Source organism: Maylandia zebra, linkage group LG6, assembly GCF_041146795.1.
Source record: "Maylandia zebra isolate NMK-2024a linkage group LG6, Mzebra_GT3a, whole genome shotgun sequence".
Lineage (NCBI taxonomy): Eukaryota > Metazoa > Chordata > Actinopteri > Cichliformes > Cichlidae > Maylandia > Maylandia zebra.
In genome coordinates, this window is record NC_135172.1 from 16,248,403 (window position 1) to 16,264,398 (window position 15,996).

General features: G+C 41.7%; 1 protein-coding gene across 1 annotated transcript; it reads right to left on the reverse strand.

Annotated features, from left to right (window-relative positions):
• Nucleotides 1-3,788: 3,788 nt before the first annotated feature.
• Nucleotides 3,789-14,231, reverse strand: ern2 (endoplasmic reticulum to nucleus signaling 2). The gene is made up of 24 exons (XM_004568334.3): nt 13,891-14,231; nt 12,995-13,112; nt 12,867-12,900; nt 12,407-12,479; nt 12,247-12,319; nt 11,998-12,120; nt 11,816-11,917; nt 11,550-11,609; nt 11,219-11,435; nt 10,928-11,006; nt 10,611-10,761; nt 9,472-9,623; nt 9,188-9,376; nt 7,779-7,908; nt 7,498-7,605; nt 7,252-7,342; nt 6,339-6,528; nt 6,150-6,246; nt 5,859-6,058; nt 5,587-5,734; nt 5,201-5,328; nt 4,833-4,956; nt 4,630-4,697; nt 3,789-4,532 (listed from the first exon to the last, which is right to left on the reverse strand). The coding sequence occupies exons 1-24, from the start codon at nt 13,978-13,980 to the stop codon at nt 4,350-4,352; spliced, it is 2,928 nt and encodes a 975-aa protein (XP_004568391.2). The 5' UTR covers nt 13,981-14,231; the 3' UTR covers nt 3,789-4,349.
• Nucleotides 14,232-15,996: the final 1,765 nt, after the last annotated feature.

Genomic DNA, 15,996 nt, shown 5'->3' on the forward strand with positions numbered 1-15,996 from the left:
CTTTATTTTCTCAGTGTGGCCGTCTTTTGTGTGCTTGAGTGTGTATGCGGTAAAGCAAGAGGTCGAGACCCTCTGAGCTGGAAAGTGAAGAGTGGTAGAAAGATTAGTGGAGAGGAGTTGAGGGAGGAGGAGTGGGGGGGCAGATAGATGTGAGGATTTTTAAGAAATGTTTTTGAGCTCCGAAGGAGAAACGCGGGGGAAATAAATTCAAATATGTTTTTCTAATGTCCTGGGGCCGTTTAATCAGTATTTATGAACACGAGAAGCTCTCTTGCGAAGCCAGAGAGTTGAAGCTCCTGATAAGCAATGTCACACTGATCTACAACCTAGGCTAACCGTAGGCCCTCATCCCACATAATGTAACATGAAACTCATCAGCCAGAGCTATCAGACCACTGGGCATGAGAGTAAAGCTGAAGTCGGGCAATATCTCTGTTACCCAGCAGAGTCTGACCTTTGCTTTGGCTTTTAATCAGAGGAGCTCTGCTGCATAACAGACTCCAAGTCTCAGGAGAGAGGGAGGGAGCCCAGAAACAACTAGACCAGAGTTTTAGTGTTGTTTTAGAAATCACTGGTTAACATAGATTTATTTACACAGGAAGTAAGCAGAGTGTAATTTAAGGTCCGCTCAGGCACGCCGCAGAAATGAATGTGACAGCCATACGAGAGCTCCCGGCTCCAAAAGAACACTGGAGTGACCTTGTGAATGGGTAGGCGCAGACTAAGGGAGGAGGGGGGGACAAAGGGAGGAAGAGGGAATACAGGGAAAAGTAAGAGGATAGAGGGAGGGAGAGAGGAGAAGCGGGAGGAGGTCATGTTTCCTCTGTTGAGCCCACTTCCTGTCCTGATCCCAAAATGGAGAGACTCAGAACGACATCGCTCAGGCTGTTTCGATCGCCTGCCCCTCTTCACCCCACAGCACAAACTCACACACACACACACACACACACACACACAGATCACAGAAAACCCAACCAGCCTCCTGCGGTGTCGTACAAAGGAGATGAGAGGAAAAAGCAGGGAGCAGAAAAATATGTCCCAGTGGTCTCTGAAACATAAGGAAGCATTCGTTTATAGAAGCTGAGAGGCACAGGACATTTCGTCCTCGCACTGCATTTCAACGTTTGTGTCTGATGTGTAGCCTGTGTGTGTGTGCGTGCGTGAGTGTGAGAGAGAGTATCAATGCTAAATTCTACACCATAGTCAACACCAGCAGGCCTGTGCAGGATATTCTTATAGTTGAATTCAATTCAACCAAAGGAGGAGTTTATTTCAAAGTGAAAATATAAAATTGGGGTAGCACATTATAATAATGTCACACTGTTAAGCATTAGAGAGGTATTAGTAAGGTGCCTAATTCAGTTTTGGACAGTGAATATTCTATATACTTGCATATTATCTATATGATAGTTAGCACTAATTAAGATATTTATATGGGTGCACTGCAGCCATCCAGTCTTTATGTGCAGCTTGCTAATAACGACTCACTTCTCTGCCAAAAACAAACCAAAATAAACACAAAATGGCAGGAAATAATGCAAAGCTTTTTAATGCAATGGATAAAAGGTGATTGTAGCCATTTTTATTATTTTGCCTCTAGCAACCAAAGTAAATAAAGAATAATGTAGAAACACCATTTTTAGCCACAAACCACCTCACAGAAATCAAAAGAGGACTTCTGTTTGTTGTTACAGCAATTTTCTGTAACATAACGTAATTGTTGCCTACCCGAATATCCACAGGCCTGAGAGCCATCACGCACATTTATCTGTTATCTGTGTGCGAGTGTGTGTGACTGTGGGTTCGAGTGTGTATACAGCTGCATGTGTGCAGCGCAGTGAATTTGGTCTCATGACTTTGGTTAAGCTGATGTTTCCCTAAGGCTGTTTTGATTGGACCTACAGCTGAACTCTGATATTTAATAATGAGCCGGGTACTCCCTCTGTTTTTCTCCACACCCACACACACACACACACACACCAAACGACTGAATCAGAGATAAACGAGCATAAAGTATGAACGAGTGGTTCATTAGCTGATGATTTGGTCATGACAGATAGCTGCACCCCAGGCTTTCAGATCATTAAACCACTTCTGTTTAAGTTCACACTGACAGTGGAATTAACTGATGTCTGACATCTTATCTGCTCTACGGGATGTGTTTTTGAGGGCAGATTGTTAATCAGGCCAAAGCGAACGCAAGAGAACAGTTTTACATGTTTGGACGGTGACCGCATATACACAAGTACACAGCTTTAATCTGTTACTTAATAACTTTAATAATAATGGATTGCATTTATATAGCGCTTTTCGGGACCCCTCAAAGCGCTTTACAATACCACTGGTGAAGGCAAGCGACAGAGGTGAGGCTGCCATATTGCGCCATCGGCCCCTCTGGCCATCACCAGTAGGGGGTAGGTGAAGTGTCTTGCCCAAGGACACAACGACCGAGACTGTCCGAGCCGGGGCTCGAACCGGCAACCGGCCGATTACAAGACGAACACCCAACTCTTGAGCCACGATCGCCCTACAATCACAATTCTGTTTAATGTATGACAGCAATTTAGAAGCCTGCGACTTCCTCTTTACCAAGAAAAGTCATTTACATGATCAGCGCTGGGCTTGGCACATGTCTCCCTCTGCTGGAGTAAAATAGGCAATGCAGCATTTTTACTGTGATTCAATTATTCTGTTTTTACTGTGTAACTCTGAATAAATAATAAAAATAATACATAAAAATGAAGCAAAGTCAGTTTAGTAGTTTTTTTTTGTCGTTGTCTTTTTTTTTTTTTATACCCACTGACATTTTCAAATGGTAAGTACCTCTCTGGCACATTCATCTGCACAGGAATGACATTTTCTCACCAGGATAAACAATTGACATCAGAAAAGGAAATGTCTGAAATGAGTCTTTGCTTATTCAACAAAGTGTAAAAAAAAAATCTTTACCTTCTTCATCTTTAAGTCTTGCTTTCCACCATGTCTCACTCTGTGCTGTATACAGTTTAATGCTGCAAGTGCTCCTGTTAGGATTTAATAACTTAGATTTGAACAAATTAATTTTTCTTCAACGTGAAGACAAAAAATGGGTGTACCTGGCATAAAACCAGGGGTCAATGTGTGTGCAAGTGTCTTTATGTCTCTCTGTGTGTCATTAGTGGGTGGGTGTGAGTGAATGAGCGAATGGTCGGAGTGTTTTGTACACATATGTGCGTGTGTGTGTGCGCGCGCGTGCGTTCTGGTGTGGTTGTTGGCCCGTGCCCTGGAGGCGGCTTGGACCTCCCTCTTATCGGGAGGCTGCTGGGTGGTTCTTGGGCACCAGTTTTTGACTCGTACCAGGCTAGCCAGCCTCTACCACGGTCAACTGCCCGTTGCTTCGGGTCTGCTGGGACTCTCACCCTTTGGCCTTGAGCACCCAATCTGGGGCCTCCCCTCTTCTCCTGCTGGGATGGGCATGCGAGATGTGTGGCCTCAAGTCTTCTACCAGAAATAAACTTCCAAGTTTTCACAGCTTTACCCACGTATGAAGTGTGTCAGTGATGTCTGACTGTGATATTCACTGTATTCTCTTTAGTGGGCAACATGCCTGGGTGGAGCTGTATAACTACCTTCACTTATGCAGGTACGGCACTGTCTCCAGAACAGTTAAAGAAAGCACGAACATTAGTGTGTAGCCTTGTGTAACTGTGTACCTCAGTATCTGCGGTGTGTGCTTTACCTACAGCTTCAACAACGTTTGCACACCCAGTTATTATCCTCTACGCTGACAACATGAAGACAAGATCTGCTGCAGTTCTTCAGCACACTCTTTAATCATGTCAGAGTTATTATGCATCAGTCTACATGATTCTGTCAACCTGTAAAACTATCCCCACTGACAGAGAGGCTATTTTCAGTAGTTAATATAACTTATCATAATTTTACTTCATTTGGTTTCAGTTCAATAAAAGCGGCCATCACTGTGTTTTCACCTTTGATTTTAACTTGTGCTACACAATGTACTTGCTCAAGGGCAGGTTATTTTCTACACAAATAAACACAGCACCTTATGACCAGTCAATTCTCTTTTTAAAAAAAAAAAAAAAAAAAAAAGTAATTTGACTGAGATCTAGTTTAAAAACATATCCTATTATTAATACAAATATATACATTCTTTAAGTAGGGAAGAAATAAAAAATACAATAAAATTAATCTATAAAACAACCAAGTTCTATAAAAATATTTTCAGAGCAGCTGCAACTTCCCCTGAAGAACAGCACAGGCTTTACAAAAGCAATAACAGGGTACAGTCAGGGATTTCTTTTACTTGGCCCTGCACATGAAATGTGGAGTGCATAGCCTTGTGAAAGCTATTTGGCATTGGGGGGTAGGTAGTAAGGGTGAAACAGTCTTTCATGGGCACAGATTTGCAGCGCAGCGTGTGTGTGCATCAGTAACCGTGGAAACCGTGATGTGAAGTACCCGACGAAGCCTTCGGGCAGCTCACCAAGAGTCTCCTGCACCTCTGGTGGGAGCTCGTGGTAGTGATGCTTCTGTAATGTAAATGCAAAAAACAAAACAAAAAAAGTCAAAAACATAAAAAGTTGAAGATAATTCTGCATGAATCTAATGATTGTAATGCTGGCTGACCTTATTCCTCATGGCTCTCAGCAGGTCTCTCACCGAGTTTCCTTTATAGGTCCTGAACCGCCTCAAGTCTGGGGCGCCCATGGAGGAGGAGGGGGGAGAAAAAACAAAACAAAAAAAACAAAACAAAGCATTACAGGTTTATTGTCCTGCACAGATGTTAAGCATGCATGTAGAGCTACGAGGTTGTGTCTGTGTGTGCAAACCTGTCTGCAGAGGCACGGAGATGTGCATCCTCCAGTTGGTTCGGACGACTAATCTTCCTGCAGTTTCTAATCTGACTACAATTGGACTGTCTGCAGGCTCCTTCTCTATGCGGTCACTCACATCCTTTAAACAAACATAGACATAAAAATAATAAATAAATAAATAACACTGCTCACAGAATCTGCAAACAAAAAGCAAACAAAAATAAATTCAACACAACATCTTTTCATAGCCCATCTCTAAATCTCAATATCAATAAAGTAGAACGTTTAAAGTAGAAATAATAAAAGTAATCATTTTATTATTAGATTTCAATGTCTACATGCAGCTATAAACGAGTGACCACAGAGCAACTGAGGCAACACACCTGGAAAAATAGCAGCTGCTTCTCGGGGCTCCAGAAGAACGGATGTTTGAGCACGCAGGCGGTGGAGGGGCGTGACTCCACCTCAGCACTGATCATCTGCTCTATCAGATCCTGTGCGATGACATCATCTAATAAGACCAGCAAATATAAATGTTTTCCAGTTAGTAACATGTGATGTGATCTGAGCACAGTTTACAAAAGAGGCCAATCAAAGCATCAATTTCACGCAGGTAACTGGAAAAACTGCAGCCAAAAGCATCTTTGAACTGATGAACCGGTTCAAAGTCTGGTGGCTAAACGGTGCTCACGTATGAAAGCATGGACAGTTTTCCATTTTCACATCATAGGACCTACTAAGGAGAGAGGCACGAGTGAAAGACACTCACCATGTAAATCCTCCATAAAGTGTGAGAGCGAATACTCTCCTGACAGGATGTTGACCTGTCTTCTCAGTGCATCGCCAAAGGGGTGCTGCCCCCTGCTGATTACGTAGTAAAACACACAGCCTGCTGAAAACACGTCCACGGCTGCTGTCTGGAAAGATGAGACGAGAAACACCTTTACCAACAGGCCAATGAAGTACTTCTCACTCTAAAGACCAACCTGGCTTATTATTGAGAAGAGTTTAGCAGTTTTTATAAAGATGTTTGCAGCCTACCGGTTTATTTTCAGGGTTGTCTCGCAGCACTTCAGGAGCTATCCACCCTTCAGTTCCTGGTATTCCAGAACGCAAAGAGAAGCTGCTCCGACCGTCAGGAATCTTCTTACAGAGCCCAAAATCCGAGATGAGAGCTCGGACCCGACCCAGTGCGCTCGGCCCAGAAAGCAGGATGTTTCTAGGCTTCAGGTCACGATGGACTAGACGGATAAAGGATGGAGGAAAGGTAAGTAATAGTGTATGTAAATATACGTGCGCGTGTGTGTGTGTGTGTGTGTGTGTGTCTCAGACCTATATTGAGTGAGTGGAGATGTGAGAGGCCACACATGGTCTGTTCCAGCAGAGTTATAGGACTCAGCTCAGGAAAGGAGGACGGATCTTCCACATACTGCAGTGAATACAGACAAAACAAATGTCTTAGAGATAATTCAATTAACAGTCAAAGCGGAGATCTCAGTGACAGTCCACTGTAGCGCCAACCTGTTGCAGAGTTGCGGTGCACAACTCGATGGCGATGTAGGTGAAGAGGTGGTCTCGCTCTGTGCAGAAGTATCGGATGACGTTGGGGTGCGTGTCAGACTCTCGCAGGAGCTGCACCTCTCGCTCTGCCACCTCGAAACACTCTGGCAGAATTCGCTTCACGGCAACGAGGCGGTCGTCAAATTTACCCCTAAAATCCCCATAACATGATTATGTGCATGTGTGTTGTTCAAAAAGATTTCGATGTTTTGCTGTTATAGAGAGTAGGAGTACGAAATACTGACATCTGTGTGCTCTATATTTTGGTGCTTGTAATATTTTCAAAGACATGAGTCAAGTTTTTCAACCTGTGGTCACCTTAGCTTTGAATGAGTTCCTATTCACATCCAGTCACACCACTAGCTATAGTATAGACCTTAGTAAAGTCAAAAAACACAATCAGATAAACATCCATTTCTTCCCTCTCTAGTTTTTAACTCTTTACCCGTTCACAGCCTACCAGGAGTAACCCTTGAAACCTTTGTTTCCTGATTGGAGCGTTTCTGTATTGATGCATGCAGGTTAGTGAGGATTGTCTCTGCCTAAGCAGCTACCCTCAGAAAAATAAAATAAGAAAACTATCCTAATGGTCATCAAACCATGTCTTTATTGACATACACTGAAGTGTAAAAACTCATCATTTTGGGTGCAGAGGAGGTGTCGTCCTCATCCTTATTAAGGATAATGATTAATATCGTAATCATGAGGAAAACATACAGAGAATTAGTGCTGTTTGTGATGGGCACTGAAAACAGCGTGCTACGTTTTAGATGCTTAAGAAGAATTCTTGACAAAAATATGATACAAGTTTTCTCTTTTGCTTAAAATCATGAAAATCCACTGATACAGTTTTCTGCTTACAAACATATCGTACCTGAAGACAAATGTTCCTGCAGAGCCGTGTCCAAGCACCTCAGAGGGACTGAAGCAGATTTTACCCACGTGCACCTCCTCACTGTTTTCTTCTGAGAAATAGAAAAAAAATAAAGAAAGGAAAACTAAATGTAGCTCATCTTTAAGGTGAAGGAGCAACAGTGATTCCCCCCCAGTAATGCTTTCTGTTGAGTTTTTATACCCAAAAGCATCTTGAGGCAAATTTGCCAAATATGCTGCGTTTCACCTGCTGTGATTTTGTGTCCATTCTTGTCATTTTTATCTCCATGCGATGTGTTGCTGCTGCTGCGACTGTGAGGACTAGGTGGAGCTTCTGTAGATGCAGGCAACGGGTCTAGGTGTAGATATGCAGTCTGAATAAGACTCTTGCAGGTATTAAAACTTATACTGAGCCCAGGTTAATCTGGGCCTCAATAATGACAGGTTTTATTAATTCTTCATTTCTCATCACCATCACTGCACTCACAAGCACAGAGCGATAGAGAACTTGGTTTTTAAGTTACACACCGCTTGAGATGTTTGCATCAGTAGAAGGAGGTGGGTCTGAAGAAACCAAGGTTTGTGCCTGCATGCGCTGGAGACGAGACTCAAAGGCTTCCTCCAGCTGTCTTTGAGCTTTCAACTGCTGAGCTGCACGCTGGAGAGACACATATCGATATACAACACATCAAACAAGAAGGTTGAGTTCAAAAGGTCAGTACTGAAAATATAAGATTAGTAAACTGTCCACACACTCAAAAACATGGCAACTGCGATTCAGTCTCAGTAGTGTGGAAACTCCACATAAGCCAATTAAAAGAAGCTTAAAAACAAAAACAAGACAAATAAATGTGCACTTTATCTGCAGTTTGTTCCATAATCGCTGTTTCAAACTATGATTTATTAGATTAAGTGGGGAATATACTTTTTTCTTTGCTAATCACATACACTCTGTAGCCTATTAAACTCTGCAAAAACAATACTTAGGAAATGCATATATATGCAGGAAGGTGCTACTGAAGCTGTGAGGATAAGCTTTGCTGTAAATATGATTTGTCTATCACGCAGTGGCATTGAGCAAATAACCTGCTGCAATAACTGAATGTCCTGTTCATGATATGTGGCGTGACACGATAACAGCCTGAGGCTTAGTTACTGTATCTGGCTGAAACCCGTCCAGAAAGCATATTTGTTTCTATTCCAAGTGCTGCTGAGGGGAGCTTCAACAGCCCAAAAAATGAGACGCAGACACAAAAGAGGCTGCATTTTAAAAAGCATTACAGCCCTCGGTTTTTCAAACAGAGTATTTAGTATTTATTTATTTATTGTCATTGTCAAGAACAATGAAATTGCGTTTGGGGCTTCCATACAACCCAAAAAAAAAGAAGAAAATAATAAATACCCCTTAAAACCCAAAAAAGTGGAAACGCTCTTCATCTCTCGCTTGTACTGTCACCATTCATTACCAAGCCCGCATGAGTAAACAACAGCTGAAGATGAAACAATGATCTCTGTTCTCTAAGGGTCAATGAATGACATGCTGGAATAGGAACACAGCTTTCTAACTTAAGTAGAGGAACAAGGTGGGTGGAGGAAAACTGGGAGCAGCAAGAATTTTTCCATCACACTGTTTTGGATTTAATGACAATCACAGGTCACTTACAGGGGCATCCCACCTGCCACCATTAAATCAGAGCACCTTTGTCAGAAACCCAGACAAAACCATAAATTCTCACCTTTGTAGTTTGCTTTTCTTTCTAAAACATGTAATGACTTTATTAATGAGCAGCAGTTTACTCCCATTTCTCATGTTCATACTAAGGCATGCTCATAAGCTTATATGGGTGATACTGCATATTATTGATTAGAAAGGAGGGTTAGTGATCACCTCATTTAATTCTTTAAAAAAAAAAGAAAAAAAAGAAGCAAAAACTCACGATGGGATATGTGAACATGAAGGCGAGCCATCCTCCCAGCAGCAGAGTCACGACAGCCAGAGTCAGACGGTCCTGAGTCACATAGAGAGGCAGCACGGTGGCTGACCTCTGATCCTGTCCTGATGTCTTCCCATCAGCCCCTCCTTGGTTAGCCTTAGCGTCACTATGTCTGCCAGCTAATGTTTGAAACTGAGATACACAAGAAAGAGAAAAAAATATATATATATTAGATGATGAGGATACTTTTTTTTTTTTTTTTTTTTTTATTTTAAGTTGTGACTCACATAGCGCTGATGGTAGTGGGAGGCAGGGGACAACGGGGAGGCAGTGGAGGCAGAAGATCGAGGGGGGATGACCGCCTCACCAGAATGCTGCAGGGTGGTGGGAAAATCTCTCAACATGGTTGTGTGGGCTACTGGGGGGAGCTCATGGTGACCTGAAGCAGCAAAACACAGATCAAATACATTTACATCTGCACAAGTTTTTTGTGGGATTTTGTCGTTTTGTTGCTTGTTTGTTTTGTTTGGTTTTTGTTTTTGTTTTTTTTTGGGGGGGGGGGGGGGGGGGGGGGGGGTTTGATGCATAAATCAAAGACTTTGCTCCTACACCAGAACTCTTACCATGAAAAATAAAGAAAAAGGATATTAATCTTAATGCTCCACTGCTTATGTGAATATCATTTTTAATATATTTAAATACTTAAATAGATAATTATTTAATGTAGCAAGAGTATATATGCACTAACTTAGAAAATGATACACTAAATAAATATCTCCATTTTGACATGGGTGTGTATTTGTTTACATTTGTACTGAATTAGTTATTTTCCTCATTAATCATTCCTTACTGACAGTGTTGTTTTCGGCTAGATTAATTAGGTCTACAGCGATCTAACAAGTGGAGGCAGCCATTACATTTGTGAGCCAAACAATATGCATAAGACTGACCCCATTGCACTCTTTGGATAGCAGCCCACTCATTTGCATACTGAAGCAGTATGCAAATTATTTGAGTAAAGGATAGATGAATTAGCAGAAAGGTAAATAAATACAGAAGCAAATGAACACACAAATTCATGTTACGTTCTGTGAATCGATAAATGCTTCATTTTATTATTATTTTTAATTGATTTAAACGTCATTTATGTCAACACTTTTATTTCTGAGTTTGTGCCTGTGAGGTTAGCCTGCAGCTCACTCGTTTTTCTTCATTGCAATTTTCTCTGCAAGGAGGTGTCATTGTTATGTTCAGGTCAGCTTTTTTTTTTTTTTTTTAAATACACAGAAATACAAACCAGCAGCCATTTGTCTAGTTCTGGACAATAACTTCATTAATACAAATGTTGTCATTTCTGTTGATTAGTGTCTGAAGGACTCATTTATTTTTAATAAAGAAAGCTGTCTGTGTGTTTGAACACGTTTACCTATAAGCAGCCAGTGGTTTTTCTGGCTGTTTATGCTCCCCGGAGGATAGCGCACATCGGTGGATGGTGTGATCTCACACTCCCCCCTCTCTCTGACCGTCACCTCAGCCGTCAGTGGACCGTCGATCCGTGCCAGGGTCAGTCCCCGAGGCTGCCGTGGCAACAAAGAGCACAGATGAGTCAGGAGTGGACTTTCCCCATTATCACCTCAATCATCAGCTAACTGGATACACTGTTTAGCGTTTACAGATGATGATATTAGAGGAAAGTGGGTGCTGATGTTTGGATATTAAAACTGATTATATATTTGAACTCACCACTAATGAGACTCCGTGGTGCACAAGAGAAGTCGAAGCATAGAGGTGGGAGTCCAGCTTTCCCACATAGAGAGTGGGCCTTAAGGAAATAAAAGCTGAGTTATTTTAATTCAGTCATTGTCCAAATATTCATGAACCTAACTGTGCATCAAATGAGAGTCATGACTGTGTAGCAATTTAAAACATCATACGCTCTTTCCTGCGTTAGATCATCATGAATAACAATCAATAAGGAACTCAGAGACTGAACAAAACAATCCTCTATTCTTCAGTGAACACAATTCTTCTTACACAAGTTGAGTCTGTGCAGTGGCTTGCTCCTTCACAAACTGATAGCTCCACTTCAAAGTGGAGTGTGCATCTGCCTGGTTGCCAGCAGACGAGAATGTGAGAAAACGCAGTGTTTCCATTGCAAGGGACAGGTGGGGGGCGTGTCTCAGCGAGTCTCCAGAGTACAGGTAGACGCCGATCACTGGCGACCCATAGTTCTGACTCCAAAGGACATCACCTGGAAAACAACAATACGGGACTTAAAACCCTCAATATGACTGTTAAGGAACACATCAGTCATATGAGATGTTAAAATATTCACAAAGGGATAAAACCACACACCTCCCCCTACCTGACTCTCTGTCAACTGTCACAACAAGACCATCACCACTGGAAACAAGATGGGCCATTTCTATAAGGAAACCAGAGGCAACAGGTTAGTGTTGGAAGTGTCTGGGATCATTTTAACCAGCTGTTTACATGTAAAATATAACCTAGAGTCTGTATCAAAATACACAATAATGGATAATCATGAGTTACATTTGTGCAATGTCACAATAATCCTGGCAAAACAACTGTATTCACACTCAGCAACTGATTGTGCGTGCAGGGACGTACTGTAGTCTTGCTTCTCGTCGTAAGGTGGAGCAGAGTAATCGTTGTACGTGGCGTTCCATCGCAGCTCTTGTGTCTTCGTATCAAACATGGTAACAACATATTCTGGGAAAAACAAACAGTGACGCCCATCAACCTTCAACCCTCAGCCACGCGAGCGGGTGCAGCCACCTGTGCAGACGTACCTGTGCGTCCAATGTAGAGCAGGGGACTGTTGGGACAGATGGAGTCAGAGGTGGAGGTTGTTAAACTGGTTTGCTTTTCACCGGTTTCAGGATCCACCACAAACCACACATCCTGCTTTTTACCTGCGAAGATTATTAACGAACAGCAGCTATGTAGGTCAGAGTCTCCTTTTATGACAGTCTGTTTCACACATGCTGATAAAAAATGTAAAAAAAAAAAAAAACAAAACAAAAATGTGCTAATCTGACCTGTATAGAGTATCCCATCAGAGCTCCTGCAGGGAGCTGCCTGTACCAGCTCAGGGATGGTAAAAGGCAGTTTCTGCAGATTTATCAATACAATAAATCAAACAAGTTCTATTTTTTTTTTTTTAAATATAAGAAATATAACACAAACAAGCATCCTTACCATCAAACCTTCCTGGTGCTTTCCACCGAGTACATATAAACTGCCATCATTGGGGTCTGGGAGGAAACCTGGTCTAAATGAAATGTGCACAAATTTAGAAATGAATCACTATCAAAAAAAAGAGAACATCTATACAACAATAACACAACTTCCTTATAGAAATGGGCAATATGGAATCACCAGTTAACCTAACCCCCCTAACTGCATGTCTGTTTATTATTAAAACAGGATTTTCTGGTGTGATCCATGCTTTGCTTAAAGGCAATCACAAGACTTGATGAAGAATTTCCACAGTTATGTAAACTGTTTATGCATTTAGATGATAAGGCTTGTGGCTCACTCTTCCTGAGATAAGTCTAAAAGCACAAAAACGGAAAACGGACACTTTAAGGAAAGTTAAGCTATTATTCTGAGTAGTGGTACTCAGGGCCCCATGTCTGTGTGTCTCTATGTTACTTACTCTGTGAGGTAGACAGGAACTTGAATAATGGGGTCTGAAAGAATTAGAAGAGCAACTTCATGATGTATGTTTTTAAAAAAATAATTAAATACAACAGAGTAAACAGTACTGACTCCTTGTGTACAGACCTTCTCTTAAAGTCCATTTGATGTCTCCTGTCTGTTTGGAGACAGCATGCAGACTACCGTCCAGAGTGGAGACAAACAGGAGGGACTCTGGAAGGGTGACTGATCTGACCCCACCAACCTGAAGGGTCGCCAGAAGAAATTAGACACACACACACACACACACACACACACACACACACACACACACACACATTAGAACAGCTGTCTGACATTGAGGTCAGTCGTGTCATGTGTCGAAGATTTCAGCATAGCGCGCGTGCGTGTGTGTGTGTGTGTGTGTGTGTGTCAGGTCCACCATTGGGGGGTTGATTGTAATGGCCTGCAGTGAGTTTCTACTCAATAAGTGCACTGTGTTCCTGATTTAGCAGGATATCCTTATTTGCCCTGCCCTCCAAAACTCGACACCATATGCCGAGGGGTGTTAACCTAAGTGTATTTGTATTACTCACGCTGTGGGCAGATACAGTTGTTTAACCAAAGTGGGGACTTGACTGCCTTTAAGTTTAGTTTATGTTAAGATTAAAGTTAAATCACTTTAAGTCGAGATAAGTTCCCTTCGACTGTGTCTGAGAGTCCACCTCTCCCATATTTATACATTAGCAGGAGAGTAAACCTGAAGCAGAGGTACAAGTGAAGCAGGCAAACTAAGCTGACTCTCTCTCTCTCTTCCACCCCCCCCACACACACACACACACACACAATTAACTTTCTTCTGACGAGTGAGCTAGCTAGCTAGCTAGCTAAAGACGTTAAAAGTCCCATCATATCACCGCAACTTTGCTAGAGCCTGAAATAGACACACATGCCATTTGGGAGTTCCGTTAGGCATAAATAGAAACACAAAAACAGTGTTCACAACAAGAGAAGCAGAAAGCGCCACACAACTCAAAGTTTACCTGAACCAGCTTGCCTTCCAACGACAGCAGGAGAAGAGACAGGATCAGGCGCCCCACAGCCCCCATGACCCCTAAAACACTTTGTTTCATGGCTCTTAATAAACGAACAACTGACGGTACTGAACTAAAAACAGAGGTCGAAGTCTCTTTCCATTTCCAGCGCCTGCCAGCCACTGTTCGTAAGTTAACCTCGGGCGTTTAACATCAGTGCTAAATCCATGCGGACAGCCACTTAAAAACGAACATTCAAAGCTCGAAGTGCCGCTTTAAAGCCATAACAAACGCAGCGTAACATCTCCTGTCACTACTCCATATTTCCGTGATGGGACGGATTCGGTGACGTCAGTAACGAACTGTCAAGCGGACAGGTGGGCGGGCCCTTTTCAAAGACCTACCCCAGCTGAGTGACAGGAAGCTACACCAATGAGAGGAGATATTTGGAGCAGAAGGGGAGGAACTGTGGAAATGGCTGGAACACGTGGAAAAAGACAACAGGGCAGGTGTAAACGCAACAAGAGGGGGTCTTTGTGCAATCGAAAGTAGTGGAGGCATTGTTTTTTGTTCTCTCTCAGCACCCCGCCCAAAAAAGCCTATACACACCTATCAGTGGTGGAAAGTCCGTTTAGTTAGGTAATATAACGAATTATACTTGCACTTCACTTTAATACAGGGAAGGAAATACTGTGTTATTTTTTAGTTTTAAAAAAGGTATCTGACCTCGGTGGGAATGAATGGGATTATTTTGCAGGGATTATGTTATCTGGGGAAATATTATACTTATGTTTACATTTCTCTCTTTTTCTTTATTTCACTTTTTTCTTTTTCTTTTCTTTTTTCTTTTTTATCTCACAACCTTAAGTGTATGGGCTAATTACCCCGAATGTGCTGATCATCTGTAATCATTTTCCTCTCTTTTTGTGTATATGTATAGAGGAAAAACTCTTAATAAAAAGACATTGTTTTGTTGTTGTTGTTGTTGTTTTTAAGTATCTAATTTCAGTTTGGCTCTGAATCATACATTACCATTAAATCATCTTTAGTCTCATTACTGGAAAATGGGAAAGAGATGCAGTGGGGGTTTTTTAAAACATCCAAAAATAGATGGAAATACAGTATATAAGGCAGTTGTTATAATTCTGTGTAGCCTGTAGGTCAATATTTGGTATTCTTCAAAACAGCCTGAACTCTCTTAGGCAGCTTTCTTTTAATTTCTTTAAGTGATCTTCGGGAATAGTTCTCTGGGCTTCTTGAAGGACATTCAAAACTCTTCTTTGGGTGTTGGCTACCTTCTGTCCTCTGGTAAGATGATCCCACATTGCTTCAGTAATGTTGTGGTCCGGGCTCCAGGGAGGTCAATCAATGACTGATGGTGTTCCACTGTGTTTTTTTATTCAGGTATGCTTTACTGCTGTGTCAGGTGTGTTTGTGATCACTGTCACGCTGATCAGATCCTTTCCAGTTGGAATTAACCCTTGTAATGTCCTCAGGATTCCCATACTCTTGATGACAACACAAGGACAACACAAGGGTTAAATGGTGGAGCAAAATCAGACTGTACTTTTCTGTGTGCTGTGTTTTCAGTCCAGTTCTTGTGTAATTTAGCATATCTCAGCCTATCTATTTCATGAAGAATGGCTTCTTGTCGGTCACCCCTGTTGAGGCTTCACTGAACAGTAGATAGATCAGCTGAAGGGATTTCTCAGGTCCTGTGTCAGGACTTTACTGTTTTTGGTTTTTTTATTTCTTACATACACGACTTTCAGATATGGTTTATCTGATCTTTATAGTTTTTCTTCTTTTGAATTCAACTTTCACAAACTTTAAGGGGGGAAATGGTATCACCTTGTTGATACAAAAGTTCTATTTTATGCCTGTCAAAAATAGAACTTTGGAACTTTTGTACAATCAACTAAGAAAATGGGGAAAATATTATTTTTGTTACACATTGTATGTGTTTTTGTGAGTAACAACGTGCCTAGAGTTACAATTTAAAACTGATTCTTTGCAAAGTTGTCTATTTTGTGTAGAAACAAGACAGGTTCATCGTTTGAGTTAGCTGAATTCTTTATGCTCAAATGATTCAGATCAGTGTGAAGTGACTTGTGT